The 26,840-nt window shown below is 38.4% G+C and overlaps 1 protein-coding gene across 2 annotated transcripts in view; it reads left to right on the top strand.

Annotated features, from left to right (window-relative positions):
• The window catches only part of RASA2 (RAS p21 protein activator 2), a 142,412-nt gene that overhangs the window by 94,322 nt on the left and 21,250 nt on the right, over window positions 1-26,840 (top strand). For both annotated transcript variants that reach the window (XM_036757558.1, XM_036757559.1), the window contains 8 exons: window positions 6,490-6,646; window positions 11,483-11,631; window positions 13,202-13,316; window positions 14,510-14,584; window positions 15,525-15,648; window positions 17,968-18,074; window positions 22,976-23,059; window positions 23,450-23,527. In XM_036757558.1, the coding sequence (XP_036613453.1) occupies window positions 6,490-6,646; window positions 11,483-11,631; window positions 13,202-13,316; window positions 14,510-14,584; window positions 15,525-15,648; window positions 17,968-18,074; window positions 22,976-23,059; window positions 23,450-23,527 (889 nt within the window). The remainder of the gene's footprint in view (window positions 1-6,489; window positions 6,647-11,482; window positions 11,632-13,201; window positions 13,317-14,509; window positions 14,585-15,524; window positions 15,649-17,967; window positions 18,075-22,975; window positions 23,060-23,449; window positions 23,528-26,840) is intronic.

Here is a 26,840-nt window from a genome sequence, read left to right as displayed (position 1 = left end):
ATTATTTTCAGAAATTTAATTCTCATATTTGGAAAGTACCTATATCTATTTCCTGGGTTTTTATTATATATAAGTTGCTAGATAGAACCAACCGTTGCAACATTGTTTCTCAGCTGTTTCTTCAGTGAGAATTTTAATCTTAGTTCTCAAATAATAAAATCATGCTTCTAGCATTAATTGCCTCTTCCTTTGTTTGATGTGAGTTCTTCTTCTGAATTGTCTGTTTATGCTGCTTATGAGATAACTTTTTCTGTAATCATTAGCTCTGCAGATATTCAATAGAATTTTAAAACTACAAGGAGCCTTCAGACTTAGGAGTCTCTGTCCCAAGCCTGTGGACATGGAACACCACCGAAGGTGCCTGTTGTGGTGGTTATGTCAGTTCATGTCACTGAGCTGGATCTCCTCTTTCTTTTTGTTCTTTGTGAAAAGGGATGGCTCTCTAGGTGGGGGAAAAGGCTAGGGAGACAGGGAGAGATGAAGAAAATATAAAAACTAAATGTAAAAAAAAAAAGAAATCTAGAATCAATCAACTTTTTGTTTTAAAAATGAGATCTCAGGCCCAGACAAGTATAATGACTTAGTGGTATAGCTAGGACCAGAATACATTCTTACCACTTGCTGGAAGATGAATTAAGTGCTTAAATCATTCTGTACATGTCCGAATAGAACTTCAGCTGAGAATTTGAATCTCTCTCCATAATGCTGTGCTTTACCATGAACAGAGCATATTCATTTCATCCCAGAACCCAAATTAACCGTGTCTTCTTATATGAAGCCACTTCTGATAAAGACAGAAGACTTTATATAACCTAACAACCCTAAGAATTCACAAAAGCACATATGTTCTAACAGAGCTTTTCCATAGAGAGGCAGTATGGCCTGGTGGAAAGAATTCTAGATTTGGAGTCAGAGGCCACAAGTTCACATCCCATCCAATGCCTCTTTGATCTTGAACAATTCAGTTTATAATGCCGTCCCTCAATGTTCTTATCAGTATGAGAAGTATGAATTCAAGAATCACTCAGATGCCTTCCAACTCTTTTCTATTATCCTACAGAATTCCTTGTGTATAAAATAAATATGCTTTTGATTAGGATCTTACCCTTTGGGGTAGGAAGAAGAAAAGAATCAGAGTAGGATTAATTGTGTGGTTGTGTGTATGTATATTGGTTGTGTGTATAAAGGGCAAATAGGTAGAACAAGATTGATAGGTCCAGCTTGGTCGTTCCATGTTAGTATTAAAAAGGCATTGTGAGAAGCACGTTAGTCATTATGACAAACTTTATGCTTTCAAAAGAAAAACATCCATTAACTATTTATAATAAAACTAAATGTGATTTCATCTCCTTTCAAGAAAGCTTTGAGTATCGGGCATGTTTAATTTTTGCCTCTCTTTTGTGTCAGAACATGTCCTTTGTCTTATTTTAGTTCATTTTCTTGTTCTTTTTCAATTTGAATTTAGATTATGGCAGCAAACCTCTCATTAATGGAAATCCATTGATGGATAACCTTTAAGAAGCAGGAAATGACAGTCAAATAATTCGTTTTCATGAGTCCACTCTAAACCTGTAGTTTTCCATCTTCTATAACGTTTGGATCATAAAGTGTTTTATTTTTCTCCTTTTCACTTCAGTTTATGCTGTAAAGACTTGATGTTTCAAAACTTAAAAGTGATTTCTCTTTCCTTCAAGGTTGATATGACCAGCTCTGTCCTGAGAGCTTACGAGGAACCAAAGATGTGAGCAGGGGCTGCTTCTTATAATAAAGCAACTTGTGGCTTAGTAGTCACAACTTAAAGTTTCTTCTGATTTAGTACAAAGGCAGAAGAGTTTCTCAGGAGTGGCTGGTATTTCTAGGACCTTCCCTTTCCCGCCAGCGGAAGCTTCAGAACCTTCTCCTGCCTGCACTGGCTACAACACTTCAGCAGTGTTGATTTCTTGTCCCTGGGTGGGTCAGAGGTGGGCTCTGCCCCATTTCCTCACCTTCCTGCTTGGACTCCTGCTTTCACTCTCCTGGTATCTAGATGACTCCTTTGAAATATAGATAGAGTTTATCCTCCCCTCTTTTGTATACTTAATTTCTCCTTTAGCACCTACGTGCCCTGGAGCCTAAAGTGAAAGAAAGGGGAAGGATGAAGTAAGTGGGCAGGGGGGGGGGAACCACGGTGCATGTAGTGCTGGGCCCAGAGTCAGGAAGTCTCATCTTCCTGAGTTCAGATATGACCTCAGATGCTTACTTACTTGCTGTGTGACCCTGGGCAGGTCACTTCACCCTCTTTGCCTCAGTTTCCTCATCTGGAAAATGAGCAGGAGAAGGAAATAGCAAACCACTCTAGGATCTTTGCTAAGAAAACCCCAAATGGGGCCCCGAAGAGTCGGACGTGACTGAAACTACTAAACAACAGCACAGCAGTAATAAATGCCACAGAGGTAGATTTGGAGTCAGAGGACTTGAGACAAGTTATTCTCAAATGTCCATGTGACCTTGGAAGTTGCTTGACTCACTGGGCCTTAGATTCTTTGATGGCTTCTGAGGTCCTTTATAGATCCTCTACAGAGCCTAATGGTGCCATTTTTATTTCTATTCTCCCTGTGTTAGTAGCAATAAAAAACTCTCAAAGGGACTTTGTACTTACTCAGGGATAGAAATTTAGGAGAGACACGAGACAATGCGTTCTGTTTCAAGGCAGACTAAGGAAGGAAACGGGTCAGAAGCAGGAGGTAGCCAGGTAGTCCAGTCTCTGGAGCCTGTAAAAGGAAAGAATAGGGAGAGTAGGAACCAAGAAATGGTCCTGGGCACTTCTATCAGCAGGATGTTATACCTACCACCACCACCACCTCTGTCTGTCCCTACCAGACAGAGCCCCTTCCCTGCTCTACTGCCCATTGGAGCCAAGCGTGATTGTTTCAGACTGCCTGACTAGTGGGTGAGATGTGGGTAGAAAATGTTTTCAATTCTTCAGCATGGGGGTGGAAGGGAAGGAATGTGCATCTAGAATCCCAGGTTGGGACTACGATGCGTTTCCTATAGAAGGAGTGATATGTAGCAAGAAAAAGAGAGCGGACTTTGGAGTTAGAAAATGCTGCCCGAGACCAGTGAAGAGCTGGGGGACCCTGAGCAAGTGACGGAAACCCTCAGCCTCAGTTCTCATATATCAGATTAGAGCAGTAATACTTGGACTGGCATCCTTTGTGAAAGAGTTCTTGTGAAGAAAGGACTATGCATGTCTTATGCTGATACAAAGGCTTGTCATCGTATGTCTCTGTATAGACGTGTGTATGTGACACGATTAAGGTACATTATGGGTTAAGTAGAACTTTGTGGGCTAGACTGAGACAGACCATTGGTCTTGATCTAGTACTACAAGAAAACTAGTTCCAAACAGAAGTTTATAGGCCTTCAAACCTGTAACCTGTTTGGGTCTAACTAAAATTTCAAATTATGGAACACAGAGGCATTAACTCAAAAGCTACATCTTACTTCCCGTACAACTTCCCTAAGCTCTGGCCATGTCTTATCTCATTTGACTTACTTGGTAGATGACTTTCCTTTTTGTAATAGATTTCATTCATGATAGATCGATAAAAATTTCCTCTTTTAACTCTAATTGAGGCCACTGGTAGTTCACACTGGTCTCATAAATGGTTCATTAGTGAGCTTTTTGCAGTGGTCATATGTTTAGTAAGAGAGAGCTGACTCCAGACTGAGGAAGGCCTGAGTTCAGGTTTCCTTTGTGACACCTACAGGCACTGACCATCGCCTTGTCTTGGTCAACTCTCTGAGGCTCAAGGTTCAGAGCAGCTGCTAGTTTTCACTGATGGAGGAAGCTTCCTTCCTGGAGTTCCCTAAATTGCTGTTATCACAGGTCTAGATTTTCAGATGTTTGAGCGTGATCCCTTCTGGCATGAATAGTCCAGTGTTTCTTATTTAAGTGACTGCTGTTTCATCCAAATTATCTGCTCAGCAAAGTTAATTCTGATGAGCAGGAACTTTTTTTTGGTTTCATTTTTTTGAGTGGGGCAGTTCATCAACAGGAGCCCCTGTACCACCTAAGCAGTAATTTCTCTCCTCTCTCCCCTCCCTGTTAGTACTTTAAAAAAAAACAAACCACTATTCTGGGACACTTTCTAGGGTATCTGATCCTCCTGAAGCTAAAGCAGTGAGCAAGCACAGCACACGTCTCATCTTCTCAGTCCAAAACAATGATATTTACTGAGGACTTGCCTGCTGAAGTATTTGTTCCTAGTGATTTCACTGATAACAGTTTTAAAACTGTACTTTTCAAACCAAGACTTGCAGCTCCCTGAGGATAATGCAGACTAGGAAGGAGCAGGGAGGCCCTTAAAACTTCATTAGCATCATTTTCTTCTGTTAACCTGGGCTACTTTCTACACCAACTTTTGGATGAGGAGATAAAGCCTACCCATTGCTTCTGCCTGTCCTTTTTAATCATTTCATTATTTAAGTCATTTTATTATCAAATTTTCTAAAACATGGAAAACTATGATGATATGGTAAAAAAGTTTGAGGAAGCATAACTACTGAATTTTTATGTTTGATGCCAGAAAGCTATCTCCTGATGCCCTTGCATGCCTTAGATTCCATAGGTGTTCCTAGCACTCTTTTTTTGCTTTGGCTTTATGTATTAGGTGGTTCCTAAAAAGCTATTTACAAATCAAATAGTTTGCATATAGACTTAGGGATTCACAATGGTTATTTTACCCTGGAGCCTTTTGTTAAGCAAAATTCTCTTTTAAAACAAATACCTTCCCTGGGAAAGGGACCAAAATATTTATAGCTGCTCTTTTTGTGGTGGCAAAGAATTGGGAATCAAGGGGATGCCCATCAATTGGGGAATGGGTGAACAAGTTGTGGTTTATGAATGTAATGGAATACTGTTGTGCTATAAGAAATGGGGAAGATATGGACTTCATAATAACCTAGAAAGACCTATATGATCTGATGCTGTTTCAACAATCCGGCTAGCAGCAGCTGTGGGGAGTGTAGAACCAACAACAGCCAGCTCACAGAACACTGCAAAAGCCCAGGTTCTTTTGATCTGCTTTACTAAGGAAAGCAATGTTAGGGGTTAACAAGCTTACTTTAATTCAGCATACAAACACCATTCACTTAGTTCAGGGGAAAAAGCCAGCACCCTGAACTTCAGAGCAAATACAAACAAATTACAAACATCAACAGACAGGCCAAATACAATTCATAGTTACCAACATGTAAGTTCAGCCCAGGAGCTCATAACAAATGCTGGCCCAGAGTCACACACGCCACCACTGCTTTTGGGTCAGAGCTCCGAAAAAGAGAAAGCCAACTCCTGGTTTTATATCTTTTTCAGGGTCAAGAGTGAGTCACACATGTGATTCACCCACCTGACCTAAAATCGTCACGAAGAGACGACTTAAACCCACTTGCTGTAAAAGCCTCTGATGTCCCAAACATGCCACTCAAACCCATATAAACTAGGCCCTCCCCTGAGGCAAGGAGATCACCAAGGACTCCCAATCTAATCAAGGAAACAAAGGCCAAACTCTTCAAGGGCACTTGGTTGAACTGAGTGCTAAGAGCCCATTTTGATTGCCAGCACAGATGCTGAGTGAGAGGAGCAGAACCAAGAGAACATTATACACAACCACAGACATATTGATTCTGTGATGACTAACTTTGATAGACTTGGCTCGCCTCAGCAATACAAGGCTCAAAGACAGCTCCAAAAGACTCATGATGGAAAAAGCTAGCTATATCCAGAGAAAGAACTGTGGAATCAGAATGCAGATTGAGGCAAACTATTTGCTCTCTTATTTTGGTTTTGTTTCTTCTCTCTCATGATTCATTCCATTGGTCATAATTCTTCTTTGCAACTTGACTATTGCGTAAATAATTTTAATGCGAAGGTTTATGTAGAATCTATATTGGACAGCATGCCGTCTTGGGGGGGAAGTGGGGAGAGGAGGGAAGGGAAGAAAATTTGAAACTCAAAAACATGTAAAACTAAGTGTTGTAAACTAAAAATAAAAAATCTAATAGAAAGAAAGAAAGGAAAAAAAAAACAAGTACCTTCCTAATTTATCTTTTGTATAAATCCAGATTTTTCCTAGATTGGATTTGCTTAAAGTATACTATATTAACTATTTATAAATGAAGTCTGTTCTTTTAGAAATTACGTTGATAAAGATGGTTCTGAATTTCTCCTTGCTTATTTATTATGCACTGAATTTTAGAAGCATGTTGTCTTTCAGTCTCTTTACTGGAGCTACTAAATGACCAAATGCTAATCACATTCTTTGAGACCCTGATCTTTGTACCTAAAAGACTTGCCTTTGTTTTCCTAAACAAAAAAATTCTTTACTCCCATTTATATATTAGAGATCAACACTAGTATAAAAAGTCTTCTAATTAACATAATGAAAATGACATTTTCTAACTTAAAGATGAATTTTTAATGAAGAATTAACTTTTTACTCTTTACTTTAGGTACTTACTACAGCCAAGAGACAATGGAAATAAGTCTTCAAAAACCGATGACCTAGGGTCACTTAGATTATACATATGCTATACAGAAGACTATGTGCTTCCTTCGGAGTACTATGGTCCTTTGAGAAGTTTGCTGCTAAAATCCCCAGATGTTCAGGTACATTAATTAAACTTCTTTTTTTTTTTTTCGCTTAAATATTGAAAAAAATAGTCAACAAATATTGAATAAATGATCTGAAACACAAAAAGTATATTTAGATACAATATTGACCTAAAAATAGGCTGTATTTCCCAACTCAGACTCATACAAAATCTGTAAAGATGACAAACCTAAAGAGATCAGTGATGACAAACAGTTAACACAGCATCTTTATTTGAATGGGGGAAGAGGAGCGAAGGACCTGACAAATTATTTTCATAAAATAATTGTATATTGTTATCTTTCAGCTGATATAAAAGTATTTTTAGGACTATAGCCAATCTTTATACCATGAGTTCTATAATTTAAAAAGTCCCAAAACATAACAGAATGTGCAGCACCTGCAAAACCTTCCATTTGGGGGTGGGGCGGGCCTTGTCATCTCCAAGCTCTTCCTTTGAGTCCTATTTGATCTTTATGTTTTATCACTTTTTTTGCTTTTATTTATTTATTTAATATTTTTCGTTTTCAGCATTGATTTTCACAAGAGTTTGAATTACAAATTTTCTCCCCATTTCTACCCTCCCCCCCACTCCAAGATGGCATATATTCTGATTGCCCTGTTCCCCAGTCGGCCCTCCCTTCTGTCACCCCACTCCCCCCCCTCCCCTTTTCCCTTACTTTCTTATAGGGCAAGGTAGATTTCTATGCCCCATTGCCTGTATATCTTATTTCCTAGTTGTATGCAAAACCTTTTTTTTTGGAACATCTGCTTTTAAAACTTTGAGTTCCAAATTCTCTCCCCTCTTCCCTCCCCACCCACCCTCCCTAAGAAGGTAAGCAATTCAACATAGGCCACTTGTGTATCATTATGTAAAACCCTTCCTCAATACTCATATTGTGAAAGACTAACTATATTTTGCTCCTTCCTATCCTATCCCACTTTGTTCAGTTTTCTCCCTTGACCCTGTCCTTTTTCTAAACTGTTTGCTTTTGATTACCTCCTCCCCCATCTTCCCTCTCTTCTATCGTCCCCCCTTTTTTATCTCCTTCCTCCTTTCATGTGGGATAAGATACCCAATTGAGTGTGTATGTTATTCCCTCCTCAGGTCAAATCCGATAAGAGCAAGATTCACTCATTCCCCCTCACCTGCCCCCCTCTTCCCTTCCAACAGAACTGATTTTTCTTGCTAGATAATTTACCCCATTCTGCTTCTCTCTTTCGCCCTCTCTCAATATATTCCTCTCTCATCCCTTAATTTAATTTTATTTTTTTAGATATCATCCCTTCATATTCAACTCACCCTGTGCCCTCTGTATATTCCCTTCAGCTACCCTAATACTGAGGTCTCATGAATTATACACATCACCTTTCCATGTAGGAATGTAAACAAAGCAGTTCAACTTTAGTAAGTCCCTTATGATTTCTCTTTCTTGTTTACCTTTCATATTTCTCGTGATTCTTGTGTTTGAAAGTCAAATGTTCTATTCAGCTTTGGTCTTTTCACTGAGAAAGTTTGAAAGACCTCTATTTTATTGAAAGTCCATATTTTGCCTTGGAGCATGATACTCAGTTTTGCTGGGTAGGTGATTCTTGGTTTTAATCCTGGTTCCACTGACCTCTGGAATATCATATTCCAAGTCCTTCGACCCCTTAATGTAGAAGCTGCTAGGTCTTGTGTTATCCTGATTGTGTTTTCACAATACTCAAATTGTTTCTTTCTGGCTGCTTGCAATATTTTCTCCTTGATCTGGGAGCTCTGGAATTTGGCCACAATATTTCTAGGAGTCTTCTTTTTGGGATCTTTTTCAGGAGGCAATCAGTGGATTCTTTCAATGTCTATTTTACCCTCTGGTTCTAGAATATCAGGGCAGATCTCCTTGATAATTTCTTGAAAGATGATATCTAGGCTCTTTTTTTGATTATGGCTTTCAGTTAGTCCAGTAATTTTTAAATTATCTCTCCTGGATCTATTCTCCAGGTCAGTGGTTTTTCCAATGAGATATTTGACATTGTCTTCCATTTTTTCATTTCTTTGGTTCTGTTTTAGAATATCTTGATTTCTCATAAGGTCACTAGCTTCTACTTGCTCCAATCTAATTTTTAAGGTAGTATTTTCTTCAGTGGTCTTTTGGACCTCCTTTTCCATTTGGCTAATTCTGCCTTTCAAGGCATGCTTCTCCTTATTGGCTTTCTGGAGCTCTTTTGCCATTTGAGTTAGTCTATTTTTTAAGGTGTTATTTTCTTCAATATTTTTTTGGGTCTCCTTTAGCAAGTCATTGACTTGTTTTTCATGGTTTTCTCGCATCACTCTCATTTCTTTTCCCAATTTTTCCTCTACTTCTCTAACTTGATTTGCCATATCCTTTTTGAGCTCTTCCATGGCCTGAGACCAGTTCATGTTTTTCTTGGAGGCTTTTGATGTAGGCTCTTTGACTTTGTTGACTTCTTCTGGCAGTAGGTTTTGCTCTTCTTTGTCACCAAAGAAAGATTCCAAAGTCTGATACTGAATCTGAGTGTGTTTTTGCTGCCTGGCCATGTTCCCAGCCAACTTACTTGATGCTTGAGTTTTTCGTGACTGCTTGTAGAGAGTACTTTGTTCCAAGCTTGAGGGGCTGCGCTGTTGTTTAAAGAGCTTTTTCTACTCAGGAAGCTCTGCCACACCAGTGCTACTCCTCCCCCAAGAACCGCCAACCTGGACCGCGACTGAGATCTGAACAGGCTCTGCACTCCTGCTCTGATCCACCACTTAATTCCTCCCACCAGGTGGGCCTGGTGCCGGAAGCAGCTGCAGCTGCAGCTGTAGTTCTGTAGCTGTACCACCTCTGCGGCCCCCAGGGAGGTGGCCAAATTGCGAACTCCTTTCACTCTGTCCCCGCAGTTTTTTCCCACTAACCTTTTCTGTTGTCTTTGGTGTTTGTGGGTTGAGAAATCTGGTAACTGCCACAGCTCACTGATTCAGTGTGCTAGGGCCTGTTCTGCCTGGCTCCTGGTCTGGTTGGTCCGGGTGCAGCCCACGCTGGGCTCTGCTCCACTCTGCTCCCAGCTCCGTGCCATAAACCTTATCCAGCGACCATCCAGGCTATCCTGGGCTGGAGCCCTGCTTCCCTCTTCTATTTCATGGATTCTGCAGTTCTAGAATTTGTTCAGAGCCATTTTTTTATAGGTGTTTGGAGGGTCCTGGGGGAGAGCTTTGGGAACATCCCTGCTTTCTAGCTACTGTCTTGGTTCCGTCCCCCCGGTTTTATCACTTTGATGTGTGGAGGGATGGCAGAGGGAGGTCTTAACATTTACATTGTCATAGTAACTATGCATTGTTTTCTTGGCTCTGCTTACTTCACTCTGCATCAGTTCATGTAGATCTTTCCATGCTTCTGTATTCATCACACACCTAATTTCTTACAGCACAGTAATATTCCATTACATTCATGGGCCACATGTTTGATGGACATCAACTTTGTATCCAGGTCTTTGCTGTCACAAAAATATGCTGCTATAAATAATTGTATATGGGGACCTTGTTAAGATGGTTTCTTTGAGGAATAAGTCCAGTAATAGATTCTCCAGTTCAAAGGCTATGAACATTTTAGTCACTTTATAGGCATAATTCCAAATTACTTTCCAAAATGGTTGTGCCATTTCAAAGCTCCATATTAGCAGCATATTAGTGTGCCCCTCCAACATTGACTGTTGCCATTTTTTGGTCGTCTTTGGCAATTTGCAAAGTACAAGTTGAAACCTCAGAGTTTTAATTAATATTTCCTCTTATTATTAGTGATTTGGAGCATTCTTTCATGTAGTTGTGAATATTTTGCAGGTTCTTTTAAAAACTGTTCATATTCTTTGACCATGTATCGATTGGAGAAAGGCTGTTAGTCTTATTTGTATTTATTAATTGTTTATATATCTCAGATACCAAACCCTTATCAGAGAGATTTGATAACAGATTTTTTTCCTATCCAGCTGTTTCTCTTCTTATCCTAGATGTCTTAATGTTATCTGTACAAAGTATATCTCCTACTCATAGCTGTGAGAGGCATATGATCTGCTTCTCTTCTAATTTTTTCAGAGTATGCTCTTTAATAGTTAAAGTTTCATTTGGATTATGTTGTACAATGTAGTGTATTGTAGAATATAGTGTAAGGTGTTGGTCTAAGCCTAATTTCTGCCAGACTGCTTTTCACTGTTCTCAGCAGTTTTTATCACATAAGGAGTTTTTCTTAATTTTATGTTATCTAACACAGGGTTATTGAGTTCCATTGTTTATGATTCTCTTTTGTATAGTCTGTTTCATTGATCTCTCTTTCATCTTTAATCAGTATCAGCTAGTTTGAGGACTGCAGCTTAATAGTCTGGTTTAAGTTACTACATACGCTCCTCTCCCTTTATTCCCTGCCTTTTCTTCATCATTTTCCTTGATAGTCTAGATTTTTTTGTTTTTCCAAATGACCTTTGTTATTATTTTATCACATTTTATAAACTATCCCTTTGGTGATTTAATTGGTATAGCATTAAAAGGGTAAATTAACTTCAAGAGTATTGTCATTTTTATTATCTTGGCACACCCTCACTGTGAGCACTGAATATCCCTCCAACTGTTTAAGTTCTTTATTTCTTTAAGGAGCCTTTTGTAATTGAATCTTTACAAGTCTTTTATATGCTTATGGTAGATTGACCCCTAGATACTTTATGTATTTTGGAATTATTTGGAATATAGTTTCCATTTCTGATTTTGCTACTTTGATTTTGTGATAATTATATAGAAATGCAGCTGAGTTTTGAGGGGTTTTTTGCAGTCATTACTTTTTTTTTACTTTATTTATGATAAGTTTTTTCACTTTGCTCTGTTCTAGCCTATCTCTTCCTCAGCTGCTTACATTTTGGGTGAAGTTTGTCGAGATAAGTATGATGCTGTTTTGCCTCTTGTGCGACTGCTGCTGCACCACAATAAGTTTGTTCCTTTTGCCACTGCAGTGGCTGAATTAGACTTGAAGGATACTCAGTAAGTACTTGACTTTTTTATATATTAATAAACTATTAATTGTCAACATTCTTGAGCCTGGCAATCTACCCTTTCACATTACTCTCTGGTTTTTTCTGATGTAGTTGGCACCTATAGAAAGTTGCAAAAAAAAATTGCTCAAAGCCAGCTTTTTTGTAATTCAATTACTGTTATATTGACTAAGCTTTAGGCTTATTTTATCAAAGTGCTTCCACATATTTTAACAGAAACTGATAACCTTTCTTAGGATTCACACAGTTGCCCTTTTCCACCACTAAATCTTAACATATTCACTTGTAAAATCTACCCTTTTTTTGTTGTTCTGTAATACCTAAATAGTAGTATAATATCCTAATGGTTGGTTGTGTTAACTTTTTTTAATGCTATACATTTACATTTTGGACAAAGTATAAGACGCGCCTACCATAAAGTTGTACTTCAGTGCCTCGTCATTATTCAGTTAACAGGCATTTCTTAAACTGCTACTGTCTGCCAAGCATTGTGCTACATGCTTTACAAAAGTAAAAAGAAGCTTAGGGATCTTACGTTGTCTCAAAGGAGACAGCATGTACATAAATAAATATGTCCAAAAGAAATACGAGACAATTTGGGTGGAGGATGGTGAGCTTTAGAGCTGAGAATTAGGAAAGGCTTTGTGTAGAAGGTAGTGTTTGACCAGAGTCTTGAAGAACATGGGATTCTAAGAGGAGGAGGTGAAGACGGGTTGCCTTTCCATGCTAATACAGAGGCACAGAGATGAGAAATTGCATGGCATGTGTTTTCAGAAAGGTTGAGACCAGATTGTGAAGGGCTTTAAATACCATATAGAGTCAGATCCTTATGGCAATAGGGAGCCACTAGATTTTATTGAGTAGGGGAGGTGACATGGTCAGAAGTGCTGTGTAGGGAGTGGATTGAAGTGACCAGGAGACCAATTAGGAGGCTGTCAAAGTAATCCACTCAAGTGGTGGTGGGGACCTGAGCTAGTAGGTGGCCATTTGAACAGAGAGAATAGTTGAGTGTGAGCAGTGTTGTGAAGCTAGAAATGACATTTGGTAATTGAATGGATATGTGGGGTGAATGAAAGGGAAGAGTCAAGAAAAATATTCAGGTTTTAAACCTGGGAGACTGAAAAGATGGTGGCAACTCTTGGTTCTTAAAAGTTACATAGTAAATGTTTTTTGAATGATTCATTCATTGATTATGCCACAGTAGCACAAGCTACCGTGTAAGTAAGTCCTACTAAATTGGCAAGGGCTCAAGTTTGGGCAGGCCTGGTAACAAACTACTTGACTCTAGGATGTCACATTATCAACAAGAGCAACCCTCAGAAGCATTCTATAAAAATTATGAAGGATTTTGCATTTTGGATCTATAGAAAATTATAGATACACCCACAATAACAACAGCACAGATCCTTAAAACATCAAGAACCTAAAGGTATATTTTTATTCTTCTGGTGTAAATTTTACAAATTGAGTATATGACCCTGTTTAAATATTCAACATCTGCCAACATAAATGATTTGTTTACTAAAGTTGATATTAACGTGGGCATATTTTTATTCCAGAGATGCAAACACAATTTTTAGAGGAAATTCCTTGGCTACTCGATGTCTGGATGAGATGATGAAAATAGTGGGAAGGCACTACCTGAAAGTGACATTAAAACCTATCCTAGATGAGGTATTGTGGTAACTACCAATAATTGTCTGAACTTGAAGAATCTCTTGATTAAGTGATATATTGACCAAAGAGAAGTTATCCAGAGAGTTAAATTCCCCGGTGTACTATTTAAACTAAAGGAATTGATGCTGTCAGATTGAAAGAAGGGGATAATGTAGAGAGGTGAACCTTTATTTCATAAGCTTTATAAAGCCAAATTCGCCAGTATATTATTTAAACTAAAGAAGCTATCCAGAAAGCTAAATTCATCAGGATCTTAAACCCCCACAACAGTTCTATTCTGATGCTTCCTTGTGGCATGTGAGTGCCAGTGCTTGGGTTCTTGACCGTGGGGCCAACGGAACACTTTCTTATGTAGCAGATCCTTCCAGAACTGAGTTTTCTTAGAGCCGGGAGGTATCCAAGAAGCCTTCTGGTCTCACCTGTATCTGTCCAGGAATTGCCTCTACAACATCCCCAACAAGGAGCCTTTCATCTAAGCCTCTCAGGAGGAAAAGTCAGTTCCCTTCTTCAGTAGTTCTCATCACTGAGGTGCTTTTTCTTACACAGAGCCAAAATTGCCCTCCCTGAAGCTTCTGGGCATTGCTTCTCATTCTGCCGTCTGGGACAAAGCAGAATGAGCCTGATCTCACTTCTACATGAGAGTTCTTTAAATATTTTGAAGACTGTTGGAAAGATTTGACTTTAGGTCCAACAACTGACTGTGTGTGTCATTTGAGGGTATTTAATTCAGCCTCTTCGTTTTATGTACCAGGAACTAGGCTTAGAAAGTAGGTAGCAGAAGTGGGATTTGAATCCAGGTCCCCCCAACTCCAAATACAGTACAATCCCTGTATCTCATCAGTCTAAGTTTGAAGAGGCCTGTTCCTAAAGATTGGCTACCAGGTGGTGAATTGTTTTGGCTTCAACAGCTCGTGAGGACTGTCTGCCAAGGCATAGAGGAATTGTGATATGTGTCATTAGATAATGTCCTCACACTGATATTTTGAAGGAGGTTAACCTCTTGGGAAATGTCTTGACATTTCTCTCTAGTTTTCTTCAATAAGTTATTGTATTTTGAAGCCCTTTTATAATTGAACTTTGAGCTTCTTATGACTTACCTCTTTTTCTAAATATACTGGGAATATATTTTTGCATAGTTTTCTAGAAATGTAGGAAGAGAATAAACTAACTCAAAGTAATTTTCTTTTCAGATATGTGAATCCTCAAAATCCTGTGAAATTGATCCTCTCAGATTGAAAGAAGGGGATAATGTAGAAAGTAATAAGGTGAACCTTTATTTCATAAGCCTTTATGAAGCTGTATTTAAGGTTGAAGTCCAGCTACATTATCATGACAGATTAAGGGAAGCTCATCTTCTGTATTACGCTATTAACAGTAGTATTTCTCATGGTTACCTTAATGTAGTATTGTTTTCCTCATAAATTTTTACTTCATTTCCTAGCTTCTTCTTTTAAATTTTCGTATCAATAGTACTAAGTTGAGGCTGTGGTTATGTTCAGAGTTTGTGGTCAGTGATCAACACATACTTGAGAATGATTTGAAGAACTTCATTTCTCATTTGCTAATTCTGCCACCAGCCTGATAAAATAGATTTATTCATGAACAAAAGCAATGGTTTGAATAGCCCCTACCACCATGCATACATACACCAATTCTGTCCCTAGCTTTCCTTTGAGACACTTTAGCTTCCCTTGTCTCACACCAGCTGTGGGCCATGTATTTTTGCTTCACTATTTGGCCTTTTAACTCCTTGAAATAGCTTATGAACTAAGTCCTTTTCTAACTGAATGAATTTACAAAATGCATGCATTTTTGGCAGTATTTTAAAACTGCATAGCCCTCTATTTCTCAGATATAATCATCCTCCTTTGAATTGAATAGTTTATTTATTCCAAAAGTTCCTCTGTGTGGTCAAGAAGGTAGACTATATGAAAGAATTAAACTGTATATAAGTCTCTGTAGTTATATAGTAACAGCTGATGACAGTTTAATCTACAGCAACCAGGTCATTAGGCATTTAAGAATTACCAAGGATTTCTGTGCTAGCACAATTTTTAAGATTCAGTATTCTTAATACCATCCAGTAGTTTTGTAGTAATGATGTTCTGTATTGCATGTGTCATGTTTAATAAGCAAAATGTGCGGAGCAAAAAAAAAAACCCTTGTTGATGTTATATAATACTTAGTGTTATTTTACTCTTCTAGGAGAATCTGCGCTACTATGTAGAAAAATTATTCAGTATGATTATACAGTCCAATATGAGCTGCCCCACTGTCATGTGTGACGTCTTCTATTCGCTGAGACATATGGCTGCTCAAAGATTTCCTAGTAAGTGCATCTATTGCCAGATCTTTTAGTTTTGTCTTTGTCAGGCATTCACATCACATTCCATGCATGGTGTTTAACTTTAAAAGTTCCTAAGCTAAGGTCCTGCCTCAGACACATAATAGCCAGGGGACCTGGCAAAAGTCACTTTACCACACAAGGTCCCTGTATTTTCAGAAAGATGCCACTCTACATTAGCAGAAGAAGGGTCATCACTTGAAGTTACTGATACCAGCAAAATCATAGTCCCAATCCAAAAGAAATGTGTTGAGGTGCTTCGAGTACCATTGTCTGGGTATTTGGTTTGCAAATAGTTCAACCTTATGACAAAAAAATTCAAAACCACATTATCAGTTTTGTTTCATGACAGCATTAAGAAGTGGTCTTTGTCAGCCTGTGTAGACAGCAGCTTCAGGCAAGGAGCAGGTGAAAACTACCAAAAGATAACTAGGAGATGTGGCCCTGGCAAAGACAGAAAATATATTAATGGTTACACTTCTGCCAACTACTGACGAATCTGGGGAGAACTGATGAGAACTCCCTGCAGAAGCTATGTTTACCATCCTTTTTCCCTTTATACTTTATTTGAGTCAATGGGAGTTGGGTTTTTCCCTAGGAGTATGTAGTTGAGAAGCAATCACACACTGTGTGCTTAGTGCTTTAGTGTTTCTAAGCCCATGGAGGGGATAAGAGCTTTAACCAGTGTATTTTTGTTGTCATTTTGGCTTTCCTTTTAACCTTTTCCCCCTCTCTACCTCCTGGCTTCCCTCAAGTCTCAGCTAAAGTTCCACCTCATTTTATCTGTAGAGATCGCGTTCGTACATAGATGTTAGCTTGTTGTCTCCCCCATTAGACCAGGAGCTCTCAGAGAGCTGGAACTGTTTTGTGCCTTGTATCCTCAGCATTCTACACAATGTCTGACACATAATATGTACTTAATAAGTACCCACTGGCTGACATTGTGTTTCCATACACTACTGAAATATCTTAAGAGTAACTCCTGTCTCCTACCATCAGGCAGGCACTGAGGATACAGATGCAGTGAATGAAACAATCCCTACATAGCATCTTGAGAGTTGTCATTTGCCTGTCTCATAGATTTGTAAATCATTGATCAGCCAAAGTTAGGACTCATCTAGGATTGTCATTTCCAGAAGGATCTGGGAGTTAACCTTTCCATGTACTTTTCTCTGTCTTCTAGTAGCCGAGGGTTTTGGTTTTGTTTTTGTTTTCTAATCCACCTCAAACCACTCTGCTAAAAAAAGATGTCTCCTAAGTCTAGTGCCAGCAGATTTTGATTATTTCTTCTTCCATTCACCCAAGACATCTGTCTTCTCAGAGTCAAAATATAGTTCATCTTTTTCTGATTAATTCCTTTTTTTTTAAAGGCAGTGGTTTTTTATATTAATAAATACCTCATTGGCTTTTTGATTTCACCAGAGAACTCTAATCATACTTTACATTTTGAAATAGACTTTGTCTGTTACTAACATGCTCTTACATGGCAAGAGCAGCAGCTACTTCTGGATAGCTCCCTAATTGTAACACATGGCATTATTATAGTTTCAGTATTTAAGTTGAATTGCAATAGTTGCTTTTATATATTTGCATGTTCTAGCAGAAATGTCTGCTTAACAATTAGCATACAGAGCCAGTATAGACAGCCGTAGCTGTTTGTGCCTATAGGTTCCTGTATATGTGTATTTCTACAACCAGATGCTGTGGGAAAGCTTTGCTGTCTTAACCAGTTTTAAGTTTTCAAGGGCACATGCACGTGAATAGCCATGGAAAGATACTCAAGTAGATGTTAGTCTCTCTTTTGAATTTTATGTTAAATATGAAGCCCTTAAGGCTGAAGGTCCTGTCAGTCAGGTCCATAAGGTCAGATCTGCAGAACATAAACGGAATCACCATTTAGTCACCAGCTGGAGAACTTGATTATCTGGCATCGTCTAGTTCTAGGATTGCCACTAGGTCGTGCTAGACACTACTTATCTTTTCTATCACGTTTCTGGAGTCCACTTCTGCTATTGAAACATGAGCTACTTCTCACACTGACACAGGCCTGGAACCTTCTCACCAGCTTGGCGTTTTCATTTCCCCCATTTCGTTTCCCTCTTGAATGGCCTGCTTTGAGTGATTCTCTTGTTGACTGTTTAAGCTGACCTTCATAGTCATCCTAATCACTTCACCTGTTCTTGAGCCACATTTGGGGAAACAGTTCACTTGCATGATCGTTGAGGCTCTTTTTATTTTGCCGTCTTGGTGATGTGCTCGTGGTTGGCCCTCATGACTGTCCCATGTCCCCATTTCTCTCTGCAGATGACCCTCATGTACAGTATTCTGCCGTCAGCAGCTTTGTATTTCTTCGTTTCTTTGCTGTAGCCGTAGTGTCACCTCATACTTTTCATTTACGACCTCACCATCCAGTAAGTGTTTCTTCTGTTCAAACTTTACTCCTTTTTTACTCACATTCATTAGAGTGAAGAAGAACAATAGTGAACTAATTTCTTTGGTTGTATTCTGTGACAGTTCAGGATATTCATATTTGTGTAACTTTTTGAGCTATTCGGTAAAAAGCTGCATTTTTCACCTTTCTTTCATTTATAGATAATTGTAAGGAAATTGGACCTTAAACCATTGAAAGTCTTGAAACTTTCTTGTTATGGATAAAATACTTTAAGTATTACATCTGTATTTTGATGAGTTTTCACATTTTTCAATGACAATATTGAATTCCTAGGATTTTACCTCAAGTGAATAAATGCAAAAATATGATAAACAAATGAACAGATTATATACAAATAAGGGCTTTTCTAAACCATAAGAAATTAGCTCCTTTGTGTTTTTAGAAATTATATAGTTTTGTTTGATATAATGTTAACACCACGTTTAATTACCCAAAGCTATAATGTCAGAGCTGCCAGATGATCTGAATAATATTTAACTCCCTCATACCTAATTTCCATTTATATTAACTTTTGTATGTTTTTATTCCTTGCATAATACAGCCTACTTCTGCTCTTTGCTAATTTACATGTAATTTAATCCAAAGATTTGTTTCATACCTTCATTAAAGTGCTAGCTATCAGGGATACAAAAGTGAAAAATGAAAGTCTGTCTCCAAAGAGCTTACAATATTAGTAGGATAATATACGTGTACAGAGAAATATAAGACAAGGTTAAAAAAAGTAAATTAGGGGAAAATGGGAGATTCAGAATACTATAAGAAAATTTAATGGGAGACAGATCACTTTCACTGGGACATCAGAAAAGACTTTATGGAGAAATTGGTACCTGGACTGGGCTTTGAAGGAAGAAGAATATATCAGTAGATAGAAGTGAAGAGTGTGTTTCCAAACAATGTGGACAGCCTGCATGAGGCAGTAGAGAACAAGATACAAGCGAGGATACCATAAAGTCATGTACATGCGCATGAGCAGCATGAAATACTGCTGGAAAGATAGATCAAAATTAGATTCTAGAAGGCCTTGAATGCTAAACTAAGGACTTTGTATTTTATTTTATACACAGTGAGAAACCATGGAAGGTTTTTAGTTAAAAGAATGATAGAGTGAGGCCTCTCTATTAGGAACATAGGTAGATTTGCACCTGTATGAGGAATAGATTACTGAGAGAAGATACCATAGGTAAGGAAAGCATTTAGGAGTCCATTATAATCATCTAGATAAAAGTTGTGTATAGCCCATAGATGTACAAAATATTATAAAGATGGAATAGATAGATGTGGCAGCTGATTGGACATGGAGTGGGTGATTGGCATTGGGGAGAAAGAAGAGTTAAAGGTGCTGCCAGTATTTTGCTCCATGCCTTCAACAGAAACAGGAAGTTAGGACTAAGACAGGTTTTATTGAGAAAAATATTTGTCTTTGGACGTTTTAAGTTTGAGGAACTGGCCAGGTGGAGCTGTGCCACAAGGCAATTTGTAATAAGAGTTCACAGGAAAGATTAAAGCTGGATCAAGAGGCTTTGGAGTCATCTGTGTAGAAGTGACAATTGAATCTATGAGGGTGAATGAAATTGTTAAAGCAAAGAGTGTGTGTGTGTGTGTGTGTGTGTGTAAAAAATATATATATATATACACACATATATACGTATGTGTATACACACACACACATACACACACACACACATGTATACATACATACATACCCCCCAACCTGGAGGTTCACGTATTTGGGAGATGAGGAAGGAAGAGGAACCAACAAAGGACTTGAGAAGGAAGAGCCAGGTAGGTAGGAGTTTTGTTGGATCCTAATGCTTAAATGGTTATTGGTGACCTTGGAGGGAGGGGTTTCAAGAGTGATAACAGACTGAAGTTACATTACAGGAGGTTGGAGACCGAGTTGATGCTGAAGTAAAAGCAGCAAAATTCAAATGCTCTTTTGTTAAGTTTAGCTTTGAAGGAAAGGAGAGAGTTAAGATGATAGATTTTCTAGAATGGAGGAACCAACAGAGAGCAAGGTTGAAAATGAATAGAGTCAGGAATGATCAGTGGAGCAAGGCCCCAGGTGGAATGAGATCAGGGACCCAAGTGCTGTAACAGACTTAACCTTGGGCCAAGAAGAAGTTCATCCCAACTCCTGAAGACAAAGTAAAGAAAGAGAAGAGAGTGAAGAGAAGAGAGTGTTCTGAGGCTTGAAGATCCTCATAATGGATATAACAACTATCATCACAGTTCATATGATAGCACCTAAAGAGGTGCCCTTTTTATTCTTTACTCAACTTTGGTATGCCGTGACAGTTTGGGGCCTAAATTTCTGTGCAGTTGTGTACAGGTTATGTTTATTCTCCTCTTTGCATAAAATATATTCATATACCTACTCTATTACCATTATCTCTTTCTTTTGACTTTTCATGAGAAAACAATTAATTGACTTTGTTTTATGTTGGTATTCACGGTACCTCAAAAAAAAGTACTGACCAGCTCTTCTCTGTACCTTCATTCTGGTGGAGAAGGTGTATAACAGACTACAGATAGACACTTAGATCAAGACTAAAGTGACCTGCTCATGTACCCTGGACCTGGCCCCCCTGTGGGTCGGGAGGGTCCCTGCTGACTAGCAGTACACCACACCAGTAGGTCAGGGCAGCAAAGGACGCAGCCAGAAACAGATATTGTTTCAGCAATTTTCTAGTATATAATCGTTGCATGATCCCTTGGCAAAAATATCAAAGTTTATGTATACAATATGTAGTTTCCACTTTCTCAAAAATGCACTTACACATTAAATTTTAGTTAGACCTGCCCAAGTAAAGTACTGAACTAAACATGGATCTAAGAAAAGAGGGTTTGTAAGCCAAAGTTCCCTCTAAAGGGTAGAGAAGGTAAGAACAGAATACTCCTGCAGAGGCTTCAACCACAAGGTATGATTCCTCTGGGTTGAGAGAGATGAGGAAGAGAAGGATAAATAGACCTTTTACACATTGATGGTAGTAGGATATCCAAATGGAAGTCTGATCAGTATTTAAGAGCTTTGAAAGAAGCCAGAGAGGAGAGAATGTCATTGATGACATAATCAGTAATATTGTTGCAGGTCGTGGAGAGATCAGAGAAAGTAAGGAGTGACAATAGGCCATTGAATTTCTTGATTAGGAGATCATTGGTGACCTTTAAAGAACAGTTTCAGGATAAGATTGGGGGGTAAAAGGTATATTACTGGGGACTGAGGAAGAATGGGTTACTAAAGTAACCAAGGAAGTTAGTATAGTAAACCATTCTTGAGAAATTTGGTGGTAAAGGTAAAAAAAAAAAAGTCATTTTCATTTTGGGGGGAAGCAGAGGAAAGAAGCAGTTCAGCTAAGGTTTTCTTTCCAAACAGGAAAAACCATGATGTATTTATTAGAAGATAATGTAAAAACAGAGACTATATAAAGATACTAGAGAAAGCAAAGATAGAATTGTCTTATGATTTGGGGACATGGGTGGAGTTGCTGTTGAAAGGAGGGGGGTATCTTTTCATTTGAGGGAGGAAGAAATTATTTTTAAGGTGAAGAGAAAAATGTATAAGGGAGCTCACATCAAATGTGCTCAACCTTTTTAGTAAAGTAGGAGGTAGGTAATCTTTTGGGTAATCTTCTGACCAGCATCAAAATGGTTTAAAATAAATAATGTGAAGAATGTAACAAACCGAAAATCATCAAGAAATAAATAAGAGGATTGCCAGCCACCAGTTAGGGTCCAGGACCTGAAATAACAGGAGCCTGCTGTAATGGGGCAGAGTAATAGCTCACATTTTTATAACATTATGCAATTTGCATAATGATTTCTTCCTCCACTTTTTCTCCACAATAACCCTGAAAGGTCAGTAGTACAAGTAGTATATCCCTATTTTACAGATTTCCTAAGGTTGACACTGAGGTGATAGCCCAACCTTCTGACTCTGTGCCTTATTTCTTTTTTGTTTTACTATGGCACCTAGGATGGCCTTTGCTCTCTTCTTCTGTTCAGGAAAGATAATTGAACTTAGATGGAATATTGAGTTTAACACCAAATTTGAAATTAACCTTGTAACAGTTTTAAAGAATTTTATCGTTTTGACAGAGAATTGTAGAAGAACTTTGCATGTGTAAGTAGAATTCCAGGTGCCCTTATCTAGTTGAGGATTAAAGAGAATCTTGTGAATAAATTTAAATGGTGATATAAGCAAAGACATACATACACACACACAATTGTATGTGATATATTTAATGACTACCCTTAAGATCCTTTAATTCCTCTTCCTTAGCTCTCCTTTGTGATTCTCTCTCCTTCCCATTTAAATTCATTATTAATTTCCAAGGTTTTTCCATGTTTGCTGATATTTAGTCCTTTAGTTTCTCTCTTATTACTATAGCTAGAAAGGTTGGTCATGAGTTCCATGGAAACCACTGAATATATATAAGACCATTGAACAGAGTATGTTTATGAACTGTTATTTTCAGATAAAAGTAGAAAAAGGAGATAAGGTGAACATCCTAAAACTGAGTAAGTAGGTGTAGTGTACCAGAAACTTAAGGAAAGGGATAATATGCTTAATGTATATTCATTGGTTAAGTAATTGTCTTTTAAAATCTGACCTCTTCAGGAGAAATTTTCCATTTCACTAGAACTCTCTAGTCTTTAATTTTTCCAGTTTATGATTTGAGCCTGAAATAATCTCCTTTTTCAGTTGAATCATTGACTTAGATTTATTCTACTCTACTTTTTTACCCTACTGCTTTGGGGGGAAAAAAATAGGCTTCTTGACCTGTCATTCTACTTCGGACATAAAATATATTTATTGATACCTTGTCAAGAACCTAATTGCTTCTTTTGAAAATTCTTTAGGATGCACAGACAATTAGAACATTAACTCTCATCTCAAAAGCCATTCAGACTTTGGGAAGTTGGGGAAGTCTGTCTAAAAGCAAGGTGAGTGTAGTCATCCTGACTTTCTGATATAGCCATTTTCAACTCTGTAGCTATCACAACCACAGATCCTTTCCTTCTCATCCCTTCACCCTACCTTCCTGCAAATAATGATAGACAAAACACAGCAGTCTTCCAGTACATGCCTTCCCTGTGCAGCCCTTTGCAGAGGTTCATTGTGGTCTCTGAAGGCTAGGAGATGGAAGAAATCTAGTGAAAGGTTAGACGGATGGACCATAAGCCTGCTCACCCCATTCATTTACCAGACCTCTTTCCTAGTCATCCTGTTCCATTGCCTTTTTGACTCCCTCGTGTTTTGTCTTGTGGTATATGAATCGTGTTGTGCTGATATATTTAGGCTTCTACTAACAGAAATCCTGTTTTGTTTCTTAGTCAAGTTTCAAAGAGACGTTCATGTGTGAGTTTTTCAAAATGTTTCAAGAAGAGCGGTATATTGAAGCAGTTAAGAAGGTATGATAATATTGTTCTCTGTTAATACTTAAGAATTCTTTACCATGTCTAATTGAATTAATAAAATAGTATTTCTGAAATATGAGAGGTAAAAATAAATATTTTTCTGTGGATTATTTTTATCATTTTCTCCAAACTTCTTCATGTTGTTTTCAAGGTTAAAGCTAAATTTAATTTCTTTTTTAAACTTTAAAACCCTTCAGTACATGAAAGGCAAAAACTTTCTTTCTGTGCTATAAAGCAGTAAGTCATTCAACGCTGGAAGCCAACAATGCCTTTGTCTCAATGTGCAGTCCAAAAATAAATAAACAACCATCACTATTATAGAACGATTAAGGGTAAGAGAGGTTGGTCTGGTTTAATGAAAAGTTCTACTCACAGGATATTTCTAAAGACTCTATTTTCAAATATAATACTTTAAAGTCAGTGAATATTAGGTAAGACAAAGTAAGTTAATGGAAAAAATTACAATTGGTAATGTATGTACATCACTATATATGAGAACATGAGATTTCCATTAAATGAAAGCAATGACTGTACCTCACGGTAAAAAGCACATCGAAAGAATACTCAATATTTCAAGCCCTTACTCTGAAAAATCTGCTGATTTTCGACATGATTTGCCTTACTAATAATGCTTGAAAGACTCATAGAGGACATTTTAGCCTACTATTTGATGAAGTCTTATTATCCGTTTATCCTTGTGGGCAAGATGGAGAGGCATAGAGTATAGACAAGGTGGATTTTGAATTAGTTGAACAATCAGACCAAAGAGAACAGTCGTTCATGGTTTGGTATCAACTAGGAGAGAGGCCCACAATATACTAGTGACCAAGGGACCTCTCCGTGGCCCTTCAGTGGCTCGAATGTGGAGGCATTAATGACATGCTTGTCGCATTTACAAATGACATAAAATTCAGAGAGAAATCAAGTACATTAAATGACAAAGCCAGTGTCATGATCTTAGCATGCCAGAACAGTGGGTCAAGTCAATTAGGATGACGTGTGTATTAGGAGGGCAGAGTTTACAATCTCAAAGAGGATCATATATATGTCTGAAAGGTTCGGAACCGCCGGATATAAGAAACTCTCAAAGTAGGAGGCAGAAGAATCAAAGCATGTATTTAGGCTCCACAGTAACCAACCCATGAACCAGCATCCCCATTTTGACATATTGATCAAAAGCTTCCAGGCCCAATAAGTACGCCTTACAAGAGTAACCAGGAGGCTACAGAGAAGCATGATGGTGTAAAACAAAATCATGCTTCCCCCTCTGTGGTAAAAAGATTACCCACTGGCTTCAAGTCCTTGTTCAGCTTCCTCCCGTAGGTCAGCTCTGCTACTGGCAGCTCCTGCTTCAGCTTCGGCTGTGGCTGTAGCTATAGCAGCCTCTGGCTCCAACGGAAGCTGTTTTTAACCATCCGGCTTCTGCGGGGGTGTAAGGTACACCGGGGAAAGCAAAGGTTCTTTCAATCTGCTTAAGCAAGGTGAAGGGGTTGACCGGGAAAGCACAGGTTCTTTCCATCAGCTTAAGCAAGGGAAGCAAGGTGAAGGGGCTGACAAGCTTACTCCAGTCCAACATACAAACAGCATTCAGTTCAGGGGAGCCAAACTAGTCAAGGGCACTTGTTGACTAAGTGCTAAAGAGCCCATTTTTGGTTGCCAACACAACGTGTAATAGGAATAAGTGTAAGATACTGTACTTAGGTTTTGTAGATTGAGGGAAGACAAGGCTCAGTTTCCACGAAAAAGTTCTAGGGGTCTGAGCAGACTGAAATCTCATCGTGAGTTAACTACGACTTGACAGCCCAAAAGTAGCTTAGCTTGTATTAAAAGAGGTATGCTGTCTAGAGTGAAGAATACAGTGGTCCTGCTGCTCTCAGCTTGGGTCAGGTCATATCTGGAATGCTGTATTCGTTTCTGGGTGCCACATTTTAAACTGAAACACCATCAGAGAAGGATGTCCAAGTGACTCAAGACCATGCCATATCAAGATTGATTGAAGGGACAACGGACATTTCACTTAGAGAAGAGGAGACTTGGATGTGGGAGAGGGGACATAAGAGCTGTCTTCAGGTGTTTGAAGAACTGTCACACGAGTTCTCCTTGGTCCCAGAGCAGAATTAAGAAGACACAAAGAGGCAGATTTTAACTTGACATAAGGAAAGACATCCTGGCAATTAAGGGTTCCACTTTACTGAAGCAATCAGTTAAAGCTAAATGACCAGTTGTTCATCTTAGAAGCATTGACCTCAGAGGCCATCTTATCCAGCCCACTTGTTTTATTGTTAAGGCCCAGGGAGTTTGTCACTTGCCCAAGTGGGGAGAAAACAGGAGGAAGGATGTATCAGAAGTCAGATTTGTGTTTAGTTAGGGGCTCAAGGTGATGGTTTCTGAAGGTCCTTCCATTTCTGAAATTATTTTTAATGTGTTTTTAGTTATAGAATTATGCGTACAGTGTTTTAATACCTCCGAAGATAAGAAATTCTGTTACACTAAAGACTATTTTTGGGCGTTGCCAGTATGTCATACTCTGAGGCAGCATTCCATAAATTAAAATGATGACAGAAAGATGAAATTGGTAGGGTTCATTTCAAAACAAGAAAAATGATAGTTTTTTGAAACTAAAAATGCTAGCCATCAGGGCCTTTGAAAATAAATTCTCTCTTATTTCAAAAGGACAGCCAAAGCTAAGCTGTCCTTTTATTCCTAGGACATTGCTGAAACATTAGTAGACCTCGTGGGCTGACTTATGTTGGCAAGGTTATGATGCACTATCTTTTGTTTTAAAGATGTGGCCTTTTTTCCCCTGTGTTTTCTTGCTACTGATGTGCCAGAAAATGATTTTTTCTGAAGTTGGCTATGCCTGAACATATGCTGATATAATCAAAATATGCAGTTGATAATGTCAGTCAAGAAAAGATTTAAGAATGGTAGGAGTTTAGTCTTGTTCTCTGTATGCCCTGAATCACCCACTCACGTTCTCCTTGAGTGTCACCATACTCCACCCCCAGTCTCAAATTTTGTTCTTGGCTCCTGGACTGGTAAGATGTTTTAGCCTGATATGCTAGTATTCTATATGGCTGTTGGTTAAGGCTGGCTGTGTACTAGAAATTCCAAAATGTTATGAATTTTAGTGTCTGCTTTTCATTGGCACTCTCTTAAGGATAGCTCAGCCAGTGGGTGTCAGACCATTAGTCACGGAGTAACTGGTTCCTTCTTTCACACTGTACTACCCTAGTTTAATATCTCTGACTATCAGTTCTTGATAGCCTATGGAAAAAGATAGTCCTTAGGAGAAGAAAATCTGAAG

Source organism: Trichosurus vulpecula, chromosome 4, assembly GCF_011100635.1.
Source record: "Trichosurus vulpecula isolate mTriVul1 chromosome 4, mTriVul1.pri, whole genome shotgun sequence".
NCBI lineage: Eukaryota > Metazoa > Chordata > Mammalia > Diprotodontia > Phalangeridae > Trichosurus > Trichosurus vulpecula.
The sequence above is the reverse complement of the archived record's forward strand: the minus strand, read 5'-3'. Positions and strand labels throughout refer to the sequence as shown.